This window comes from Salvelinus sp. IW2-2015, linkage group LG1 (genome assembly GCF_002910315.2).
Source record: "Salvelinus sp. IW2-2015 linkage group LG1, ASM291031v2, whole genome shotgun sequence".
NCBI classification, from domain to species: domain Eukaryota; kingdom Metazoa; phylum Chordata; class Actinopteri; order Salmoniformes; family Salmonidae; genus Salvelinus; species Salvelinus sp. IW2-2015.
The window spans coordinates 43,816,438-43,835,876 of NC_036838.1; the positions used below are offsets into that span (position 1 = coordinate 43,816,438).

The window sequence follows — 19,439 nt, forward strand, 5'->3', positions numbered from 1 at the left end:
GATTCTAGATTTGATTTTGGATTGGAGATGTTTAATATGAGTCTGGAAGGAGAGTTTACAGTCTAGCCAGACACCTAGGTATTTATAGTCCACATATTCTAGGTCGGAACCGTCCAGGGTGGTGATGCTAGTCGGGCGGGCGGGTGCGGGCAGCGAACGGTTGAAAAGCATGCATTTGGTTTTACTAGCATTTAAGAGCAGTTGGAGGCCACGGAAGGAGTGTTGTATGGCATTGAAGCTCGTTTGGAGGTTAGTTAAGACAGTGTCCAAGGAAGGGCCAGAGGTATACAGAATGGTGTCGTCTGCGTAGAGGTGGATCAGAGAATCACCAGCAGCAAGAGCGACATCATTGATATATACAGAGAAAAGAGTCGGCCCGAGAATTGAACCCGGTGGTACCCCCATTGAGACTGCCAGAGGTCCGGACAACATGCCCTCCGATTTGACACACTGAACTCTGTCTGCAAAGTAGTTGGTGAACCAGGCGAGGCAGTCATTAGAAAAACCAAAGCTATTGAGTCTGCCGATAAGAATACGGTGATTGACAGAGTCGAAAGCCTTGGCCAGGTCGATGAAGACGGCTGCACAGTACTGTCTTTTATCGATGGCGGTTATGATATAAATTTTTGTACCTTGAGCGTGCTGAGGTGCACCCGTGACTGGCTCAGAAGCCGGATTGCACAGCGGAAAAGGCACGGTGGGATTCGAAATGGTCAGTGATCTGTTTATTAACTTGGTTTCGAAGACTTTAGATAGGCAGGGCAGGATGGATATAGGTCTGTAACAGTTTGGTTCTAGGGTGTCACCCCTTTGAAGAGGGGGATGGCCGCGGCAGCTTTCCAATCTTTAGGGATCTCGGACAATACGAAAGAGAGGTTGAACAGGCTGGTAATAGGGGTTGCAACAATGGCGGAGAGGGTCCAGATTGTCTAGCCCAGCTGATTTGTACGGGTCCAGGTTTTGCACCTCTTTCAGAACATCTGCTGTCTGGATTTGGGTGAAGGAGAAGCTGGGGAGGCTTGGGCGAGTAGCTGCGGGGGGGGGGGGGGGGGGGGGGGGCGGAGCTGTTGGCCGGGGTTGGAGTAGCAGGAGGAAGGCATGGCCAGCCATTGAGAAATGCTTATTGAAATGTTGCATTATCATGGATTTATCAATGGTGACCGTGTTACCTAGCCTCAGTGCAGTTGGCAGCTGGGAGGAGGTGCTCTGGTTCTCCATGGACTTTACAGTGTCCCAAAACACTAGACAGAGCTACAGGGTGCGAATTTCTGCTTGAAAAAGCTATGTTTCCTGACTGACTGCGTGTATTGGTTACTGACTTCCTTGAACAGTTGCATATTGTGGGGACTATTCGATGCTATTGCAGTCCGCCACAGGATGTTTTTGTGCTGGTCAAGGGCAGTCAGGTCTGGAGTGAACCAAGGCTATATCTGTTCTTAGTTCTGCCTTTTTTGGGATGGGGCTTTTTTATGCTAAGATGGTGAGGAAATTACTTTTAAAGAATGACCAGGCATCCTCGACTGACGGGATGAGGTCAATATCCTTCCAGGATACCCGGGCCAGGTCGATTAGAAAGGCCTGCTCGCAGAAGTGTTTTAGAGAGCGCTTGACAGTGATGAGGGGCGGACCCATAGCGGATACAGGCAATGAGGCAGTTATCGCTGAGATCCTGATTGAAAACACAGGAGCTGTATTTGGAGGGCAAGTTGGTCAGGATAATGTCTATGAGGGTGCCCATGTTTACGGATTTAGGGTTGTACCTGGTGGGTTGATTTGTGTGAGATTGAGGGTATCTAGCTTAGATTGTAGGACTGCCGGTGTGTTAAGCATAGCCCAGTTTAGGTCACCTAACAGAACGAACTCTGAAGCTAGATGGGGGGCGATCAATTCACAAATGGTGTCCAGGGCACAGCTGGGAGCGAAGGGGGGTCGTTAGCAGGCGGCAACAGTGAGAGACTTATTTCTGGAGAGATTCATTTTTAAAATTAGAAGTTCAAACTGTTTGGGTATAAGACCTGGAAAGTATGACAGAACTTTGCAGGCTATCTGCAGTAGATTGCAACTCCTCCCCCTTTGGCAGTTCTATCTTGACGGGAAATGCATAATAACCAAATTGCCAGCTTTTATTCAATTATCATTACTCAGCTATGATAAACAGCACAGGCTGTGTCAATAAGTGTTTATAAATGCTACAAACAAGATAACATGTTTCGAGGCCTCTGCTTTGTTGCCACACATTTTCTATTTAATGAGTCGATTTGCATAATGTCTGCATTATTAAATCTGCCTACCTTGAGGTAAAGTTTGAAGGAAGTCGGCGGCAGCGGTGTTCAATACATTTTAAACGGTGCTGAGTGAGGGAGGCAGAGGCCGGCAGACAGGGAGTGTGTAAAAGCTGGCATGCCAGCAATGTGAAGGGTGGGATGGGAGATCATAGACCCTGACTGACACTGCAGAATGTGTGGGGTGAGTTTCAGACAGTTTGATGCCGACATGCACAGCAAGGGGCCACTCTGCGTGGGCTCAATACGTCTCCCCTCATAAGATATGGCAGCTGTTATGCCTGGCCTTGACTGGGATTCACACTGGTAAAGGAATTAGAACATGCAAGGTAGTGGAAGTCTGACTTCCTGGATTAGATTTGCAGCAGCAGTGTCACTAAATGGCTGTTAGTGCTCTGAAATGGGGGAGTTGGGGACTTTACAATATCACAATTTGAAAGTGTATTAATGCGGGAACAAAGCAAAGCACACACTAAGTGGTACCACTATTTCCTTACACTCCAACTGATATAGGACTATATCTATCTTAATAAAGCTAATAGAAAACAATTTGATCTTAGTTGTTTTCCATCAAGACTGGGGTGATTATATACGTGTCCTTGGCAGCAGTCAGAGTCCCACTTACAGTATATCTGTTTTGTCTCATTGGCTCCCTGATTAGACGCATGCAGATACTGGGGGTCAAAGTTCAATGTCATCCCCTCCAACGTCCCCTCATCAGTCTGTGGATACTTCCTTATGCTTTATTTTCCATCCATACTTGGTCACCATACCCTGTTTCAAAGAACTCACACAGCACAGGCCTACTCATTTAGAACATCCTTCATACAGAGCTGTATGTTTGTTTGTCTGTGCTACGTTCTAAGAGGTATGTAAAGTTTCTCCAAACATAATAAAACATATGTCTTTTAATTAGTTTCTGACTGCAGAGATAAAAGTGCAAATAGCTATAGAGCATTTTTTTGTTTAGGTGAAATCTAGTCAGACAGGCTAACAAATGTATTTTGTCACAAACATCTGTGTTCCCATTAAGGCAGGGGGTGCAGGAGCCACCGTTGCTCCGAGCAGGAGCTACTAATTAGAGGAAGAGAGGAAGATCTGTCCAACCATTCTTTGCTTCCACCGCCAAACCACCTCTCGCTAAGAAAAACAACAGCCAGCAATTTACAGGAAGATTCATCTTGCTTTGGTTGATGGGTCCCCGTTGCTTTGCATTCAACACCGTTTCAATGCATATGCTCTCAATTTCTCTCTCTATAAAGGGCTCAAACAAACTAAAACGTGCCACCATGAAGATTAATGAGTCTAATGCTAACATTGGAATAACCCATTATGTTTGCAAAGTCCATTGTCATGCCTCTGCTAGGAGCCCTGCGTAAAAGGTGGTGTGTTTGCCTATGGTTCAACCTCAATGTGATGTGTTGTGACTGCTAGCATGAGGGTTAGTCACTGTATTTTACTACTACATAGTCTTTACTGAACCATGGAAAATTGCTGTCTTAAAGTATGTCACACTGTAAATATCAGGTATTTTTAATCATGGTCGAATTACTGACCGGGACCCCACCATTGATTTTGTTAGTCACTCTCACTTAGATATCATATTAAAAACATTTCTCTCCGCCTCATGGCAAAATGTGCAGAATTTAAAACTGCAACATGTTCTCTACACCAGGGCTCTAAATTAACAATTTTCATTGGTAGCTCATTGTTAGCACTGATGCTCCAATATTTAAAAAGTCAGGAGCACAACATAAAATGAATTCTAGCTACTTCTGAAGCACGTTGTGCCCTGGAAACTAATATGTTATAAAAAGCTTAAATGTTGATACAAATACCGGTCATTAAAATTAAAAAGTAATTTGTGGAATATTAGGTTTCTACATGATGTAAAAGCACTATTTTCCTATTGAGATGCATTACATAGAAAACTGTACACTGTCTTTTCAAAATTGGGCACTCTCCTCAAACAATAGCATGGTATTCTTTCACTGTAATAGCTACTGTAAATTGGACAGTGCAGTAAGATTAACAAGAATTGAAGCTTTCTGCCAATATCAGATATGTCTATGTCCAGGGAAATGTTCTTGTTACTTACAACCTCAGCTCAACCGTCCAGTGGAAAGGACACCGATCCCGAAGAAGTTTTAAGGGCATCAAGTTTGTGATGACCACATGAATCTGTCATTCATCCATTGCTATGATCATTTGTATTTGTATTTATTATGGATCCCCATTGATCCCCAGCTACTGTTCCTGGGGTACAGCAAAATTAAGGCAGTTTATACCATTTTAAAACATTACAATACATTCACAGATTTCACAACACACTGTGTGCCCTCATGCCCCTATTCCACCACTACCACATATCTACAGTACTAAATCCATGTGTATGTATAGTGCGTGTGTGTGTGTGTGTGTGTGTGTGCCAATGTTTGTGTTGCTTCACAGTCCCCGCTGTTACATAAGGTGTTTTTTTATCTGTTTTTTAAATCTAATTTTACTGCTTGCGTCAGTTACTTGATGTGGAAAAGAGTTCCATGTAGTCATGGCTCTATGTAGTACTGTGCCACTCCCATAGTCTGTTCTGGACTTGGGGACTGTGAAGAGACCTCTTGTTGCATGTCTTGTGAGGTATGCATGGGTGTCCAAGCTGTGTGCCAGTAGTTTAGACAGACAGCTCGGTGCATTCAACATGTCAATACCTCTCATAAATAAAAGTAGTGATGAAGTCAATCTCTCTTCCACTTTCAGCCAGGAGAGATTGACATGAATATTATTAATATTAGCTCTCTGTGTACATCCAAGGGCCAGCCGTGCTGCACTGTTCTGAGCCAATTGCAATTTTCTTAAGTCCTTTCTTGTGGCACGTGACCACACGATTGAACAGTAGTCAAGGTGTGACAAAACTAGGGCCTGTAGGACCTGCCTTGTTGATAGTGTTGTTATTAAGAAGGCAGAACATCGCTTAATTATAGACAGACTTCTCCCCATCTTAGCTACTACTGCATTCATTTGTCTTGATCATGACAGTTTACAATCTAGTGTTACTCCAAGCAGTTTAGTCATCTCAACTTGCTCAATTTCCACATTATTTATTACAAGTTTTAGTTTGTTTAGGGTTTAGTGAGTGTTTTGTTCCAAATACAATGCTTTTAGTTTTAGAAATATTTAGGGCTAACTTATTCCTTGCTACCCACTCTGAAACTAACTGCAGCTCTTTGTTGAGTGTTACAGTCATTTCAGTCGCTGTAGTAGCTGACGTGTATAGTGTTAAGTCATCCAAATACATATAAACTCTGGCTTTACTCAAAGTCAGTGGCATGTCGTTAGTAAAAATTTAAAATAGCAAGGGGCCTAAACAGCTACCCTGGGGAATTCCTGATTCTAACTGGATTATATTTGATAGGCTTCCATTAAAGAACACCCTCTGTGTTCTGTTAAACAAGTAACTCTTTATCCACATTATAGCAGGGTGTGTAAAGCCATAACACATACGTTTTCCAGCAGCAGACTATGATCAATAATGTCAAAAGCTGCACTGAAGTCTAACAAGACAGCCCCCACAATAATTGTATCATCAATTTCTCTCAGCCAATCATCAGTCATTTGTGTAAGTGCTGTGCTTGTTGAGTGTCCTTCCCTATAAGCATGCTGAAATTCTTTTGTCAATTTGTTTACTGTAAAATAGCATTGTATCTGGTCAAACACAATTTTTTCCAAAAGTTTACTAAGGGTTGAGAACACGCTGATTGGTCGGCTATTTGAGCCAGTAAAGGGCTCTTTACTATTTTTGGGTAGCGGAATTACTTTAGTTTCCCTCCAGGCCTCCACGCTCTCTAGTACGCTTAAATTGAAGATGTGGCAAATCATAGATCTCCTTAAGAAGCTATCCCTTTTTCCTTTCTTCTCTGCCCCCAAATGTTCGGATATGCTGGTAAAGTTATCAGGTTGACAGCTAGCTAGCTAATGAGGTAACAAACATGACTGAACAAGGTGTAAAACAAATGGTTCACTACCCATGAATAGTTTTAGAACGGTCCGCGACATGGTTTATGATTGTAAAATGCATCCCCCCCCCCCAATCCACGACCGGAAGAAGGAAACATTGCGCTGGTAATATGGGTCAGATCTTTTGAACTGTTTGGGATAGAAACAAGAAGTTTTCGCTGCATAAATGGCGCAAGCATGATGCTAATGAATCTGTTTTCGAGAAACAGAGGGATAGACGTTTTACATTTACATTATAGCGAAGCCTTATCATTACAACAATTAATACAAAAATAAAACAAATGATTTGTATTTATTAATATTCTTTGCACATATATGCCACTTTAGAGACCTGTCTCCACCACATGGCAAAATATATTTTTTTAATCGCTTAGGGCCCCCAAAAGGCTAGGGCCAGCTCTGACTGCATGTGTTGTTATGGATGCGGGTACACAGACCCGCTAGACACTGAGACCCCTCATGATGAGTTCAGATTTTTTTTGTGGCCCGCACTCCTATCAAAGTTGCACATCCCTGCTTTAGAGTGAGATCCTACTTTGTGAGGTACCATACTAACATTCATTGTGGGTGTGTTGAAAGGTATTCAACACCTACTGCATTGTTAAGCAGTTGCAATCAGCCATCTGTGGCGGTAACAAATAGCCTACTCTGCCATTCTAGGGTCACCTGAAGCCCTAATTAACCCAGAACCATGAGGCAGTGATCTGTTTTGAAGTTGGCTAGGTCTTCGGTCAAGCCCTTAGGTTATCTCATCAGCATGCCCCCTCCCCAATACACATCATCACAAACAGTGAGAGTGCTGCCAGTACACACTGCAAATGACTGATAGGAATATATCCATTTAGCAAAAACAGGACCTCTGCAACTGTCAATCAAATAACGGGAATCAACCTCTCTGGTTCATCTGGCTCTTTAATAAACAATGACTGTGCCATCAAACCAGCACACAACCCAGTTTCACTGGTTTTACTGTTAATATTTCTGTTTAAGCACATTCTCCTTTGTTTTCATACAGCAATGTAGATATCATGGCCCTTCTCTGTGAACACACACAGCAACAAACATGTTCCAAACAGAGCCGTCCACATGATGAATAACTATAATCACCCCTACATTTTCCACAAGATGAAAATAAACAAAATTCCATCATTCTAATAAAAGGATTTGTCTTCTGTCTTTGTGAGACTCCAGGCACAGAGTTTATAAAAGTGCATTTGCCTCCATAGACTGCCTCTCTCTTATTCAATCAAAGAGTCATTTTTTATTGCCAGCGCGAGAGCACATGATTGCAATATTCCAGTTGATAAATGGAGGTGGGGCAGCACTGTAGCCAGTGTGCTTGGTGCACCAGATAATATTTTTCTCATAAAGGGACCAGGCAGGCCTCTAATTCAGATTTACTGCATGTTCAAAATTACTGGATAAAATATGTAGATTATTTCAGTGGGTTAAGGAACAGTGATAGAACAACTTCTCTTTATTACTGCCTTTGGTTCATGGCTGAGAGCTTCCCTGTTGTGTTTCCCAGTGATGGCACTCACTGCAAATGAGAGAATATTTGATGCAGGCGATTTCATGATAATCCAAAAGCCAACCTTCCCTTAGGTTTGAATCTAATTGAAGATAGCAAAAAATACATTGCTATTTGACCTTGTTTGTATTGACAGACAAAAACAATTTCATCTCAAACAATCACTGGATGAAAAATTGTTTTTGTGAAAAACGGATGGCAAAGCATTGTTTCTCTGGGGGGTAGTATGACTGCCATCTTCTCTCCACACACTAGTCGGGTTTTGGGGGCATTCTCTAGATCAGATCAAATCTGGCTGCAAAATGGTCTGACTGCAGGACTTTGCATTAATTTATTATTCATGCAGAGTATTTTAAAGTAGATTTAGAAACTGGTCAGGCTAAAAGGCAGTTGGTCAGCAGCACATTTGAAACCCTGACGTGTCCTGTAAAAAAAAACACCCAAAACAGCAAAACCCAAGAACAGACATCTCATGTCATTGTTATTCAAATCAGAGAAAGAGTACAGGACAAGTAAGAAAGGCCATCCTTTAAGCAGAAGGTAGAGTAGGTTATGTGGAGTGTTGTTGGTGAGGTGATGCTGTGTGTTCAGCAGTCCCATTAGCAGATAGACTGGTGTAGGGTTGGGCTGGGGAGGACAGATGTTTCTAGCGTGCAGCGTGAGGCTAATGAGCATGAAGAAGACAAGGCAGGGGTAAAAACAACATTAACGGCGCCAACAACAACAAGAAAGAATGGAAAACAACAGCCTCCAGAACCATCTATTACAGATGTAGAATCTTAATTTGAGCCAGTTTGCTACAACAGGAAATTAATCCTGCAGCAACAGGAATTGTGAATTTTTATGTTGATTATAATTCATGGACATATTTTTAGGAGTTGCAACATTTTTCATAAGGGAAAATCAAGTCTGAAATTTCAAAGTGGAAATGACAAGCTTCAGAAGCCTTTTTAAACCTGAAATACAGTAATTATCCTGCAACAGGGAATTCTAGTGCTCTATTTAGCTTTCTAAAGGTAATTACTTGAATTGGAAGTAAGCGTTAATTGTGAGCGGAAATTACAAAAGAAAACAGTATTTTAGAAGTAGTGATAAAGGAGGCTGTCTCTTACTGGCTGAAGACCTTCTGAGTCATAGAGGAGATACGCTTTCTGTCCGAGTTGGATTACAACAAAACAGAGTGGTTTGGACAAGTTTTAAGGTTAATTGATATTTCAGGGCAATAACATGGATGGTGTATAATTTTTGTTGTTGTTGTTATTTTACTAGGCAAGCCAGTAGCTCAGGGATTCGATCTTGCAACCTTCTGGTTACTAGTCCAACACTCTAACCAAGATACTCAGTCAATATGAGTCCCTCCATTCAATCAGACATGGAGGGAGGCGTGGGCTCACCTACTGTTGAAGAGTGGTCCGAGCGGTTCTGAAAGCTAACCTTTACTTTTAAAAGGCACACCAAATACACTATGACAGCGGGACCCCCCCTACCACCCTTCTAAAGTCACCCCACCTGAGAGGGGCCACTAAGCGCCTGTCTGACATTTCTCAGGTTCACATGAAATGAACATTATCCACCACAAAACTCCCTATTTAGATAAGAAATCCTACGAGCCGTAATGCCTCATTGAGCCTATATATGATGTGATGTGACGAGAATATAAAGATTGATAACAAACCTCAATGACCTGCTTGTTCCACACACGCCTAGACAGCCCATACAGAATACTAAACAGATAAATCAAAACCACTACTGGCCTCTTAAAGTAAATAACAGCATACATTTATATGTTTGAGGCTGTCTTTCCTCCTCTGTGAGAAGAATGAAAAGGCTTTCGACTTTAAATGCGCTTCTTAGGTGATTAAACATTTCAATGGAGGAGGCATTATCTGGGGGACCGGGTGCCATTTGAAGAGGATGTAGCACTTATTCAAAGACCTCTTCAAATAAGTACCTTTGTTCTCAGGCAAATTCTTTGGATGCCCATTCAAATCTTTAGCGTGCAGAAGCCACCAGAGCAGGTTGGGAATGTGCTGTGGTTCCGATGATGATTACGTCTGAGGATTCGTGACTTTTTCACATCTCAGTGGCACTTTATTTCACGGTAGAGAAATGGCCTGGTATTTACTTTACCCATTTCATGAATCTAGGCGTATGTTGCATGTCACTACTTCACAGGAGAGGCATTTGAACTTAGATTTTTTTTATTTGATCAACAACAAAAAAAATGCATATAAAATATATTTTGATTAGTTTAACACTTTTTTGGTTACTACATAATTCCATATGTGTTATATAATTGTTTTGATGTCTTCACTATTATTCTACAATGTATAAATAGTACAAATAAAGAAAACCCTAGTATGAGTAGGTGTGTCCAAACTTTTGACTGGTACTGTATATGTCTAGACAATAGCTAGATGTGACTGTGGGTGATTATAGCATTGATGATGGGTCATTCATCATCAATGGGTCATTCTTTCACATGACCCATCAATTTAGACAAGTGTGTCTGGTAGGGGTGTGCCGACATGGCCATACTCGTATTCGTAATTGTATCCGTAAATTGACAGTTGACAGTCGGATTGGATGACACTCGTGATCGGAAAAACTGAAGTGTTTTAATAGCCTAAATAGAGGTTGGCAAAATACCTCCCTGCATGTTCTCGCTGAAAAAAAGCTGCAGATTAGAAGCAGAGCGCGGAGGGGGGTGTGTGTGTCTGTCTGTGTGTCCTCAATATGCAGCGGGTAGTCAAGTTTGCAGTCACTCAGTCAGAATGCGCATTAGTTTCATATTTTTTCCCTAGCCTTGCCTCACTTGTTAGATATTATGTACATTGAAAGCAAACGTCCTCGCCTTGTGATGTATCATAGTAGCAGGCAGCAGAAATCTAAATGAACAGACCGAAAACATGCGAGGAAAAGTGATCGGGTGAAATTATGAAGCGAGTGGCCAGAGAAATATAGTTTCACTCTATCCAATCAGAGCAACAGGATCAACGTACAGCCCACCCTTTTCTTTACAGACAGGCAAACTAGCCAGTTGAGTTATTTAGAACATGCACATGACTGACTCAAAGACAGTACAGTATGGTTTAGAAACTCTGTGACTGACACATGAGAAACACACTTGCTGGCACGTGAAAAAAAACGTTCTTCTTATCACAGATATTTAAAAAAAATACTCTGAACATAATCGTATCCAGAAAATTGCCCATATCCATAACGATACTTGTTTTGTCCGACCACTAGGCTCACTCCTAGTGTTTGTTTAGCATTATGTAAGAATTATAAAATATTTATAAAATATTTTTATCGAGACACTTTCTATTTTTGATAGTAACCATTTGTGAAAGTAACCATTTCACAAATGTATTTTTTTTTTTTCAAGTGTATTTTTACCTGGAGTTTTTCCTTATTGTAGGCTACTACTTTCACCACTTTTAGTCTTGAAATCTTTGATTGTTTACTACACTACCTTACTTACTCTGTTTAGCACATGACCTCATCATGTGAATCGTTAAAGAGATGGGTGGGGCTAAGGCCTAAGAGGGTGTGAACAATGCTGAATACGTGTAGACAAAGAAGAGCTCTCCAGTAGCTGTGCCAAAACATTTAAGGACCATTTTCTCAAAAGTGGGGTTAAAAGTCTATCAACTTTCAAAGCAGAATTACTTTCCCATTGTTCCTCAACTGCAGTGTATGATATACAATTTTATAGCTCTACATAAGCCCGAATTGAGGCGGTCGGTCACAAATGGTAATTACACTATAAATGATCTAAATTATCTTTCTTTCTAATAGTACCATAACCATTGTTTCAAATAATGCAATTTCAAAGTATATAAAATAAATGAAAGGGGGTGCAAATGATGGGGGTAGTAGGTATGGAATTTCAAATCAATGCACATAAAGCAACTCCTTACACCCTTGTGTATTCTTACACCCTTGTGTATTCTTACACCCTTGTGTATTCTTACACCCTTGTGTATTCTTACACCCTTGTGTATTCTTACACCCTTGTGTTTTTTTCAAATACATAACATGAGCTATATTTAAGTATATTTCAGTATTCTTTCATATATTGTGCAAATACTGAATTTTCATCTCTATGATTAAAACATGTCCACACATCCATTGCCGTAATGTCCTCAGCTCAAATTACACTATTAACATTTCAATATTCCTCCTCAGTTCAGGCCAAAGACTGCTCTCATGGCAACTTCCATAAATGTATAATTAAGCTTGTGTTCTATATGCAATATGAAATGAGTGTGTGGGTTTTGGGAATAACAGTATTATGCACTAAGGTGATATGCATAAAAAGAAGAGGGTAAAAACTTGTTCAAATACAGTTTGTCTCTGAACAAATACACTGTAGACTGTTGCATTGTGCATTCATAGTCTATAACTTTTAAATGTTTGAGATATGAGATATTATCATAACAGATTATAAACCTCAGGACTATGATTGTAACCTTTATGTAACTAGGCAAGTCAGTTAAGAACAACTTCTTATTTACAATGACGGCCTACCGGGGAACAGTGGGTTAACTGCCTTATTCAGGGGCAGAACAACAGATTTTTACATTGTCAGCTCGGAGATTCGATCCAGCAACTTTTCGGTTACTGGCCCAATGGTCTAACCACTAGGCTACCTGCCGCCTCATTGCCCAACAAGCGAATAAAAACCAAAACAATAATAGAAGTAATCTCAAAGTGACCAACAACGTAAAAATGTATGCTAAATGGCATATATTATTATATCTCACTACAGACATAAAGAGTAGGAAGAGTGAGGGAAGAAAGTTTTTGTCAGGCAGAGCCAGGTCTAAACTACTGTCAGTGCTGGAGGCAAGGGTGGGATCCCCTGACACCATTCACCCCCTTTAGAGTGGCAGCCCCCATAGCCCCTGAGTCTAGCGCATGTCATTCCATCTTCCACCAAAAGAATATAGACAACGCATTTTAAAATAGAACACTGAATAATTTACATATGCCAAGAGTTTGGGACCTGAAAATGAAATACAATTATTATTTAATAGCATATAACTGTTGCAGAGGCCTCATGATAAATTTAAAGCGAGTGCATTATTAAGTCCTCACCTTCACAGTTTGTCCGGCTTCAGGGCCATCCTGGTGGGAACAGAACGAGATCATTAGGAACGGTAGAGAATTCAGAAATGCCTACGTTAATAATTCAACAGGATTTTAATTTCAGATGAATCGTGGCGGCACCTCCCCATCGCCACGTGAATCTCAAAGTTTTTAATTTGTTTCTTTTGTCTTCTTTCTGTCCTTCGGCATTGAGCTGTATTCTCGCTTTAGTCTCTCTCTGTCACATGACAGCTGTATTTGGAAATGGTTTATTTTTGACAAGTTGACTGGTTCAATAGATTTAAGTTAAAGCACAATATAGACTGCATACCTCTAAGGCATTTTCCAATATAGGGATCAGGAATTGAGGACAGAAATATCTAAAGCATTAAGAGACCTCAAAGGAACATCTGTATGACAAAAATGTATTTGGTGACAAAGTGTGCATTATGATGTAATATATATGCAAGTCTATGAAGTAATGAATTTTCACATCTTCTTTCTCAGGTTTGTGTTGTGTGATTTTGTTTGTCGTGTGGCGCTCAATGCAGAGAACAGCAACCCTTCTGCAGAGAGTGTTGCTTGATACAGTGCCTCAGTTTTATGACTCTAACCTCCGAGCTGTCACAACTAATCTCACACCATCACTTCTCTATACCCCTCAAGTCTAAGAAAATGATATCCCCATAAACATTATTCCCTGCTTTTTTCAAACACATGAAATTATTTTTTGCGTCGGGCTGCCAAGCAAGCTTGGTGACATTTGAACATTAGCATATACTGCATATATCAAAAGTTATGCAGAATGACAAAGCCTGTGAAGTGATAGGCTGCCTGGCTGTCAAACCCTGCCTGGAAGTCCAATGAGAACCTGTTATTGTATTGTTCCAGCAGGTGGGGATCTTCTGTTGGCTCTCGGTGCAACTTTCCTAAGTTATGCCTCTTATTCCAATGCAGATCTACAGGCTGAATGAGTGAGAGACTGATGTAATCCTGTTCTCTCTAAGCCTCTGTGGTTGTGTTGTTTTACTTTATCCTTCACTGACTCAGATGGTGACTCACACAATTGTTCACTTGGTCATTCACACATTACTCCTCTCTCTCGCTCTCTCTAACCCACAGCATATAATGTACATATATGGCCCACAATAATTCATTATTCAAAATAATTGTGAGCTTGAATAGTAATGAACACTTTCTTCTGTCTGATATGGACCAGAAATGAGCAATGGAAGATACATAAACAAAGGGATGTAGATTTGGAATTAGTATTCATCCCTATGTTGTAATGCTGGATACCAACGGTGATGGTAGTGTGTACAGTATTACCTGTATGGCGATGGTGAGGGAGGAAGCCTGGAAGTGTTTCTCCACCAGGTCAGCCACTCTCTGGGTAGTGGTGAAGAGGTCAGCCACCTCATCAGGATGCAGGTCTCGGAGACGCTCAACGGGCCGCAGAGGACACACCAACACATCTGAGAGACAGGCTGGTTAAGGAAACCACAGACAGCGAGAGAGGTAAGGGAACAAAGTCAGAGAGATACATTATCAACAACACAGTGCATAGATACAGTAGCAACACTGATAGACAAGGATATTTAAAATGGGGAAAGAGAGGCAGAATCGTAAATTGAGACACAAGTGTGTATTTTGAAATATTACATTGTGTTGTTGTTGGCATTGCCTTCTTAAGCTGAGTCAAATAAACTCAATTGAGATGGTTTATATGGGAGTTTTGTACAATTTGTTCACCAAGGTAACTTTGTATGTTTTTTTCAGTATAGTCTCCAAAGGTTAATGTGAAATAAAACAGAGCTTTACAGAGGCGTGATGCTGTCCATACCTCTGCTTTGTTCCTCTAAATGGCAGGCAGCATAATACAAAAGTGTTTTTGTAATTATAAAGCTCTATTCATCATCTTCTACATTTAAGACAAAGATCTATACTATGAATACCAAAAATGAAACAACACTTATCATGAGGACACTTATCTTCTAGATAGCAAAAAAACTATTATGATTATTTTCAACACCAAAATTAGAAACTATCGTTGTGTTAGTCATGTCCTTATGGAAATAACATTGTTCTCATATAGTGAAAAAACACCATAGTTTTACCAAATATTTTGCTTGTGTCTAGCCATACAAAGTATACATTGAGACTTGGACATAATAACAGCGGAGAAACAGTTTCTTGGTTGTGAAAGGTGTTGAAAAACATTTGAGAGCTATATGAAATATAAACAACCAATATTTATACAAACAAACTCAACAAAAAGCGGGCAGAACAATGACATTCTACACTATTCTGTACTTCCAACTTTGTGGCAACAGTTTGGGGAAGGTCCTTTTCTGTTTCAGCATGACACTGCCCCCGTGCACAAAGCGAGATTCATACAGCAATGTTTTGTCGAGATCGGTGTGGAAGAACTTGACTGGCCTGCACAGAGCCCTGACCTCAACCCCATCGAACCCCATTGGGATGAATTGGAACGCCGACTGCGAGCCAGGCCTAATTGCCCAACATCAGTGCCTGACCTCACTAATGCTCTTGTGGAATGGAAGCAAGTCTCCACAGCAATGTTCCAACATTTAGTGGATATCCTTCCCAGAAGAGTAGAGGCTGTTATAGCAGCAAAGGGGGGACCAACTACATATTAATGCCCATGATTTTGGAATGAGATGTTTGACGAGCAGGTGTCCACATACTTTTGGTCATGTAGTTTATGTACAAGCCGTTTACAAACCCATTATAAAGTCCCTATTAAATAGCATAGGCAAGGGGATTGAAAGCAGACTCATTTATTATCAGAATTCTGGCTTTGAAGTAACTAAAATAGAGAAAACTGCCATGTTCATACCTCTTACAACTTAAGTGCAAGGGGAAGTTTTGTCAGGGACCAAAAATGATCAATTTCAGCTGAGTTATAAAGGTCATGAAACATATTTCACAGAAATTCTCACAATCCACACATCTCAGTGCAATTGCACACTGAAAAGTAATCAAGCTTTGTTACTAAAGCGAGACGTGTTGATGACAGGTGGAAGGACTTTGAGAGAAAATGTCCAAAGGCTGAAGGACATTTTTCCCTCAGACTCGGGTCATTGGATCAATAACAGTGTTCTGACAACACTACCCGGGAAACAGTTCTCTGAGAAACAGGAGCCAACAATTAAGGAGAGATCGAGGGAAAATAAGAACAGCAAGAAGAAAAAAAGCATCTTAGATTGATATTTTCACCAAATCAAAAATGGGAAACTTGAAATAGTGTGTAACAGACTGACATGACTGAGAACAACACCTGGAACATAGAATTCATGATGTATGTCCGTTTCTTGCTTAAAAATAACTTTCAAATAAGCAATCAAAATATAACATTTTGGATCAAATTTTGTTATTGCTCCTATGTCTCGCCCTTTGATTCAAAAATCACTTTACAGCCAGACATGTCTTGATTACTGGCATCAAGTAATCAAAAATGATTTCCATATTCTATTGCACCGTGGCAGATATCATTTGTGGAGACAGACAGCAGAGTTGAATCTTAATGAAAGTCAAGCGTAGCAATCAACTATACCAAATATACTTTAATATGAAGAACTGGACCATTATGAAAGATCAAGAGCTGTCACATTGACTTCATGTGAAGGCCAGATTTATGAGAAAAATAACATCTAAAGTGTTGAATCCCTGATGTGAAAAAAATTCAAAAACTTGTCCACAGGCAATAGAAATGAAAGAGACATCCTAGTCCAAAACCAAAAATAAAACAGCATCCTGCAGCGTTTGGAGAGGATGATTACATCCTTGTGTTTCATGGCATAATGGCTGTGTCTGGGCGCCATTCATCTCACGAGTCAGAAACAGCGGCACTAATGATCAGTTTGCTACCCTTTTCATGTGCAGCACACTGGAATGAAATCAGATATCATAAAAAGGTTGATGACATCTGCTAAACACGTGTATGTGACAACTACAATTTGATTTGATTTGATTTTGACATCCGCGCCTCATTCAAATCAAATCACATTTTATTTGTCACATGCGCCGAATACAGCAGGTGTTGACCTTAGTGTAACGCTTACTTACAAGCCCTTAACCAACAATGCAGTTTTAAGAAACGTGTTAAGAGAAAAATAGATAAATAAAAAAGAAGAAATAAAAGTAAACAATAATTAAAGAGCAGCATTAAAATAACAATGTGGAGGCCATATACAGGTGTACCGGTATAGAGTCAATGTGGAGGCCATATACAGGTGTACCCGTATAGAGTCAATGTGGAGGCCATATACAGGTGTACGGTATAGAGTCAATGTGGAGGCATATACAGGTGTACCGGTATAGAGTCAATGTGGAGGCCATATACAGGTGTACCGGTATAGAGTCAATGTGGAGGCCATATACAGGTGTACAGTATAGAGTCAATGTGGAGGCATATACAGGTGTACCGGTATAGAGTCAATGTGGAGGCCATATACAGGTGTACGGTACAGAGTCAATGTGGAGGCCATATACAGGTGTACTGGTATAGAGTCAATGTGGAGGCTATACACAGGTGTACCGGTAAGAGTCAATGTGGAGGCTATATACAGGTGTACCGGTATAAGAGTCAATGTGGAGGCCATATACAGGTGTACCGGTATAGAGTCAATGTGGAGGCCATATACAGGTGTACCGGTACAGAGTCAATGTGGAGGCCATATACAGGGGTACTGGTATAGAGTCAATGTGGAGGCTATATACAGGTGTACCGGTATAGAGTCAATGTGGAGGCCATATACAGGTGTACCGGTATAGAGTCAATGTGGAGGCCATATACAGGTGTACCGGTACAGAGTCAATGTGGAGGCCATATAAGGTGTACCGGTATAGAGTCAAGTGGAGCATATACAGCTGTACCGGTATAGAGTCCATGTGGAGGCTATATACAGGTGTACCGGTATAGAGTCCATGTGGAGGCTATATACAGGTGTACCGGTATAGAGTCAATGTGGAGGCTATATACAGGTGTACCGGTACAGAGTCATGTCATGTGGAGGCTATATACAGGGGTAACGGTACAGAGTCAATGTGCGGGGGCACATTGTGCGGGGGGACATGTAGGTAGAGTTAAAGTGACTATGCATAGATAATAAACAGAGAATAGCAGCAGCGTGAAAGGGCAGGGGTGGCAATGCAAATAGTCTGGGTACCCATTTCATTAGCTGTTCAGGAGTCTTATGGCTTGGGGGTAGAAGCTGTTGAGAAGCCTTTTGGACCTAGACTTGGCGCTACGGTACCGCTTGCCGTGCGTTAGCAGAAAGAACTCAGCCTATTGAGTCCACAGAACTACCCTACACATTGACCTCTTTCTCCTCTCTCTTTTCAGATTAAATCCTGTGTCTAGTGATGTCCAGGCGCACGACAACCTTCCCACTTGACCCCATCCCCTCCTCCCTTCTCCAGACCATCTCTGGAAACCTTGTATAATCATCAGCACAGCTGGACAGTTTTTGTGTTACGATAACATTTGCCGCAAAGGTTCTGGGAACTTTCACAGAACACATTTTGGTTCTCACGCAACTGAGACCGCTCTCCTCTGTGTCACTGAGGCTCTCCGCTCTGCCAAAGCTAACTCTCTCCTCTGTTCTCATCATCCTAGATATATCCACTGCCTTCAAAACTGTTATCTATCAGATCCTCCTCTCCACCCTCTCAGGGCTAGGCTTCTCAGGCTCTGCATACTCCTGGATTGCATCCTACCTGACAGGTCGCTCCTACCAGGTTGCATGGAGAGGATCTGTGTCTGCACCGCATGCTCTCAGTACTGGTATCCCACAGGGCTCGGTTCTAGGCCCTCTTCTCTTTTCTCTTAAAACCAAGTCTCTCGGCTCTGTCATGTCCGCACATGGGCTCTCCTATCATTGCTATGCGAATTACACTCAACTACTTTTCTCCTTGGCCGATTCAGACACCCAGATGGCGACACACATCTCTGAGTGCCTAGCAGACATCTCAGCTTGGATGTCGGCCCACCACCTCAAGCTCAACCTCGACAAGACGAAGCTGCTCTTCCTCCTGGGGAAGGCCTGCCAGCCTCAAGGTTGACAACTCCACGATGTCCCCCTCCCAGAGTGCAAAGAACCTTGGCATGACCTTGGACAACACCCTATCATTCTCTGCAAACATCAAAGCAGTGACTCGCTTCTGCATGTTCATGCTCTACAACATCTGTAGAGTGCAATCTTTTCTCACACAGGAAGAGGAATAGGTACTAATCCTCTCCCGTCTAGACTACTGCAACTCTCTGTTGGCTGGGCTCCCCGCTTGTGCCTTCAAACCCTGCAACTTATTCAGAACAACACAGCATTCCCGGTGTTCAACCTTACCAAGTTCTCCCATATCACCCCGCTCCCCCGCACACTCCACTGGCTTCCAGTCGAAGCTCACATAATCTTCAAGACCCTGTTGCTTGCCTACAAAGCAGCAAGAGGACCTGCCCCTCCCTACCTTCAGGCTATTGTCAAACCATACACCCCAAC

The 19,439-nt window shown here is 41.5% G+C and overlaps 1 protein-coding gene across 3 annotated transcripts in view; it reads right to left on the reverse strand.

The window, feature by feature from the left end:
* Positions 1-19,439, reverse strand: part of LOC111968153 (fragile histidine triad diadenosine triphosphatase) — a 333,296-nt gene that overhangs the window by 49,890 nt on the left and 263,967 nt on the right. For all 3 annotated transcript variants that reach the window (XM_023993738.3, XM_023993734.3, XM_023993727.3), the window contains 2 exons: positions 14,248-14,393; positions 12,928-12,957 (listed from right to left, as the gene is read on the reverse strand). In XM_023993738.3, the coding sequence (XP_023849506.1) occupies positions 12,928-12,957; positions 14,248-14,393 (176 nt within the window). The remainder of the gene's footprint in view (positions 1-12,927; positions 12,958-14,247; positions 14,394-19,439) is intronic.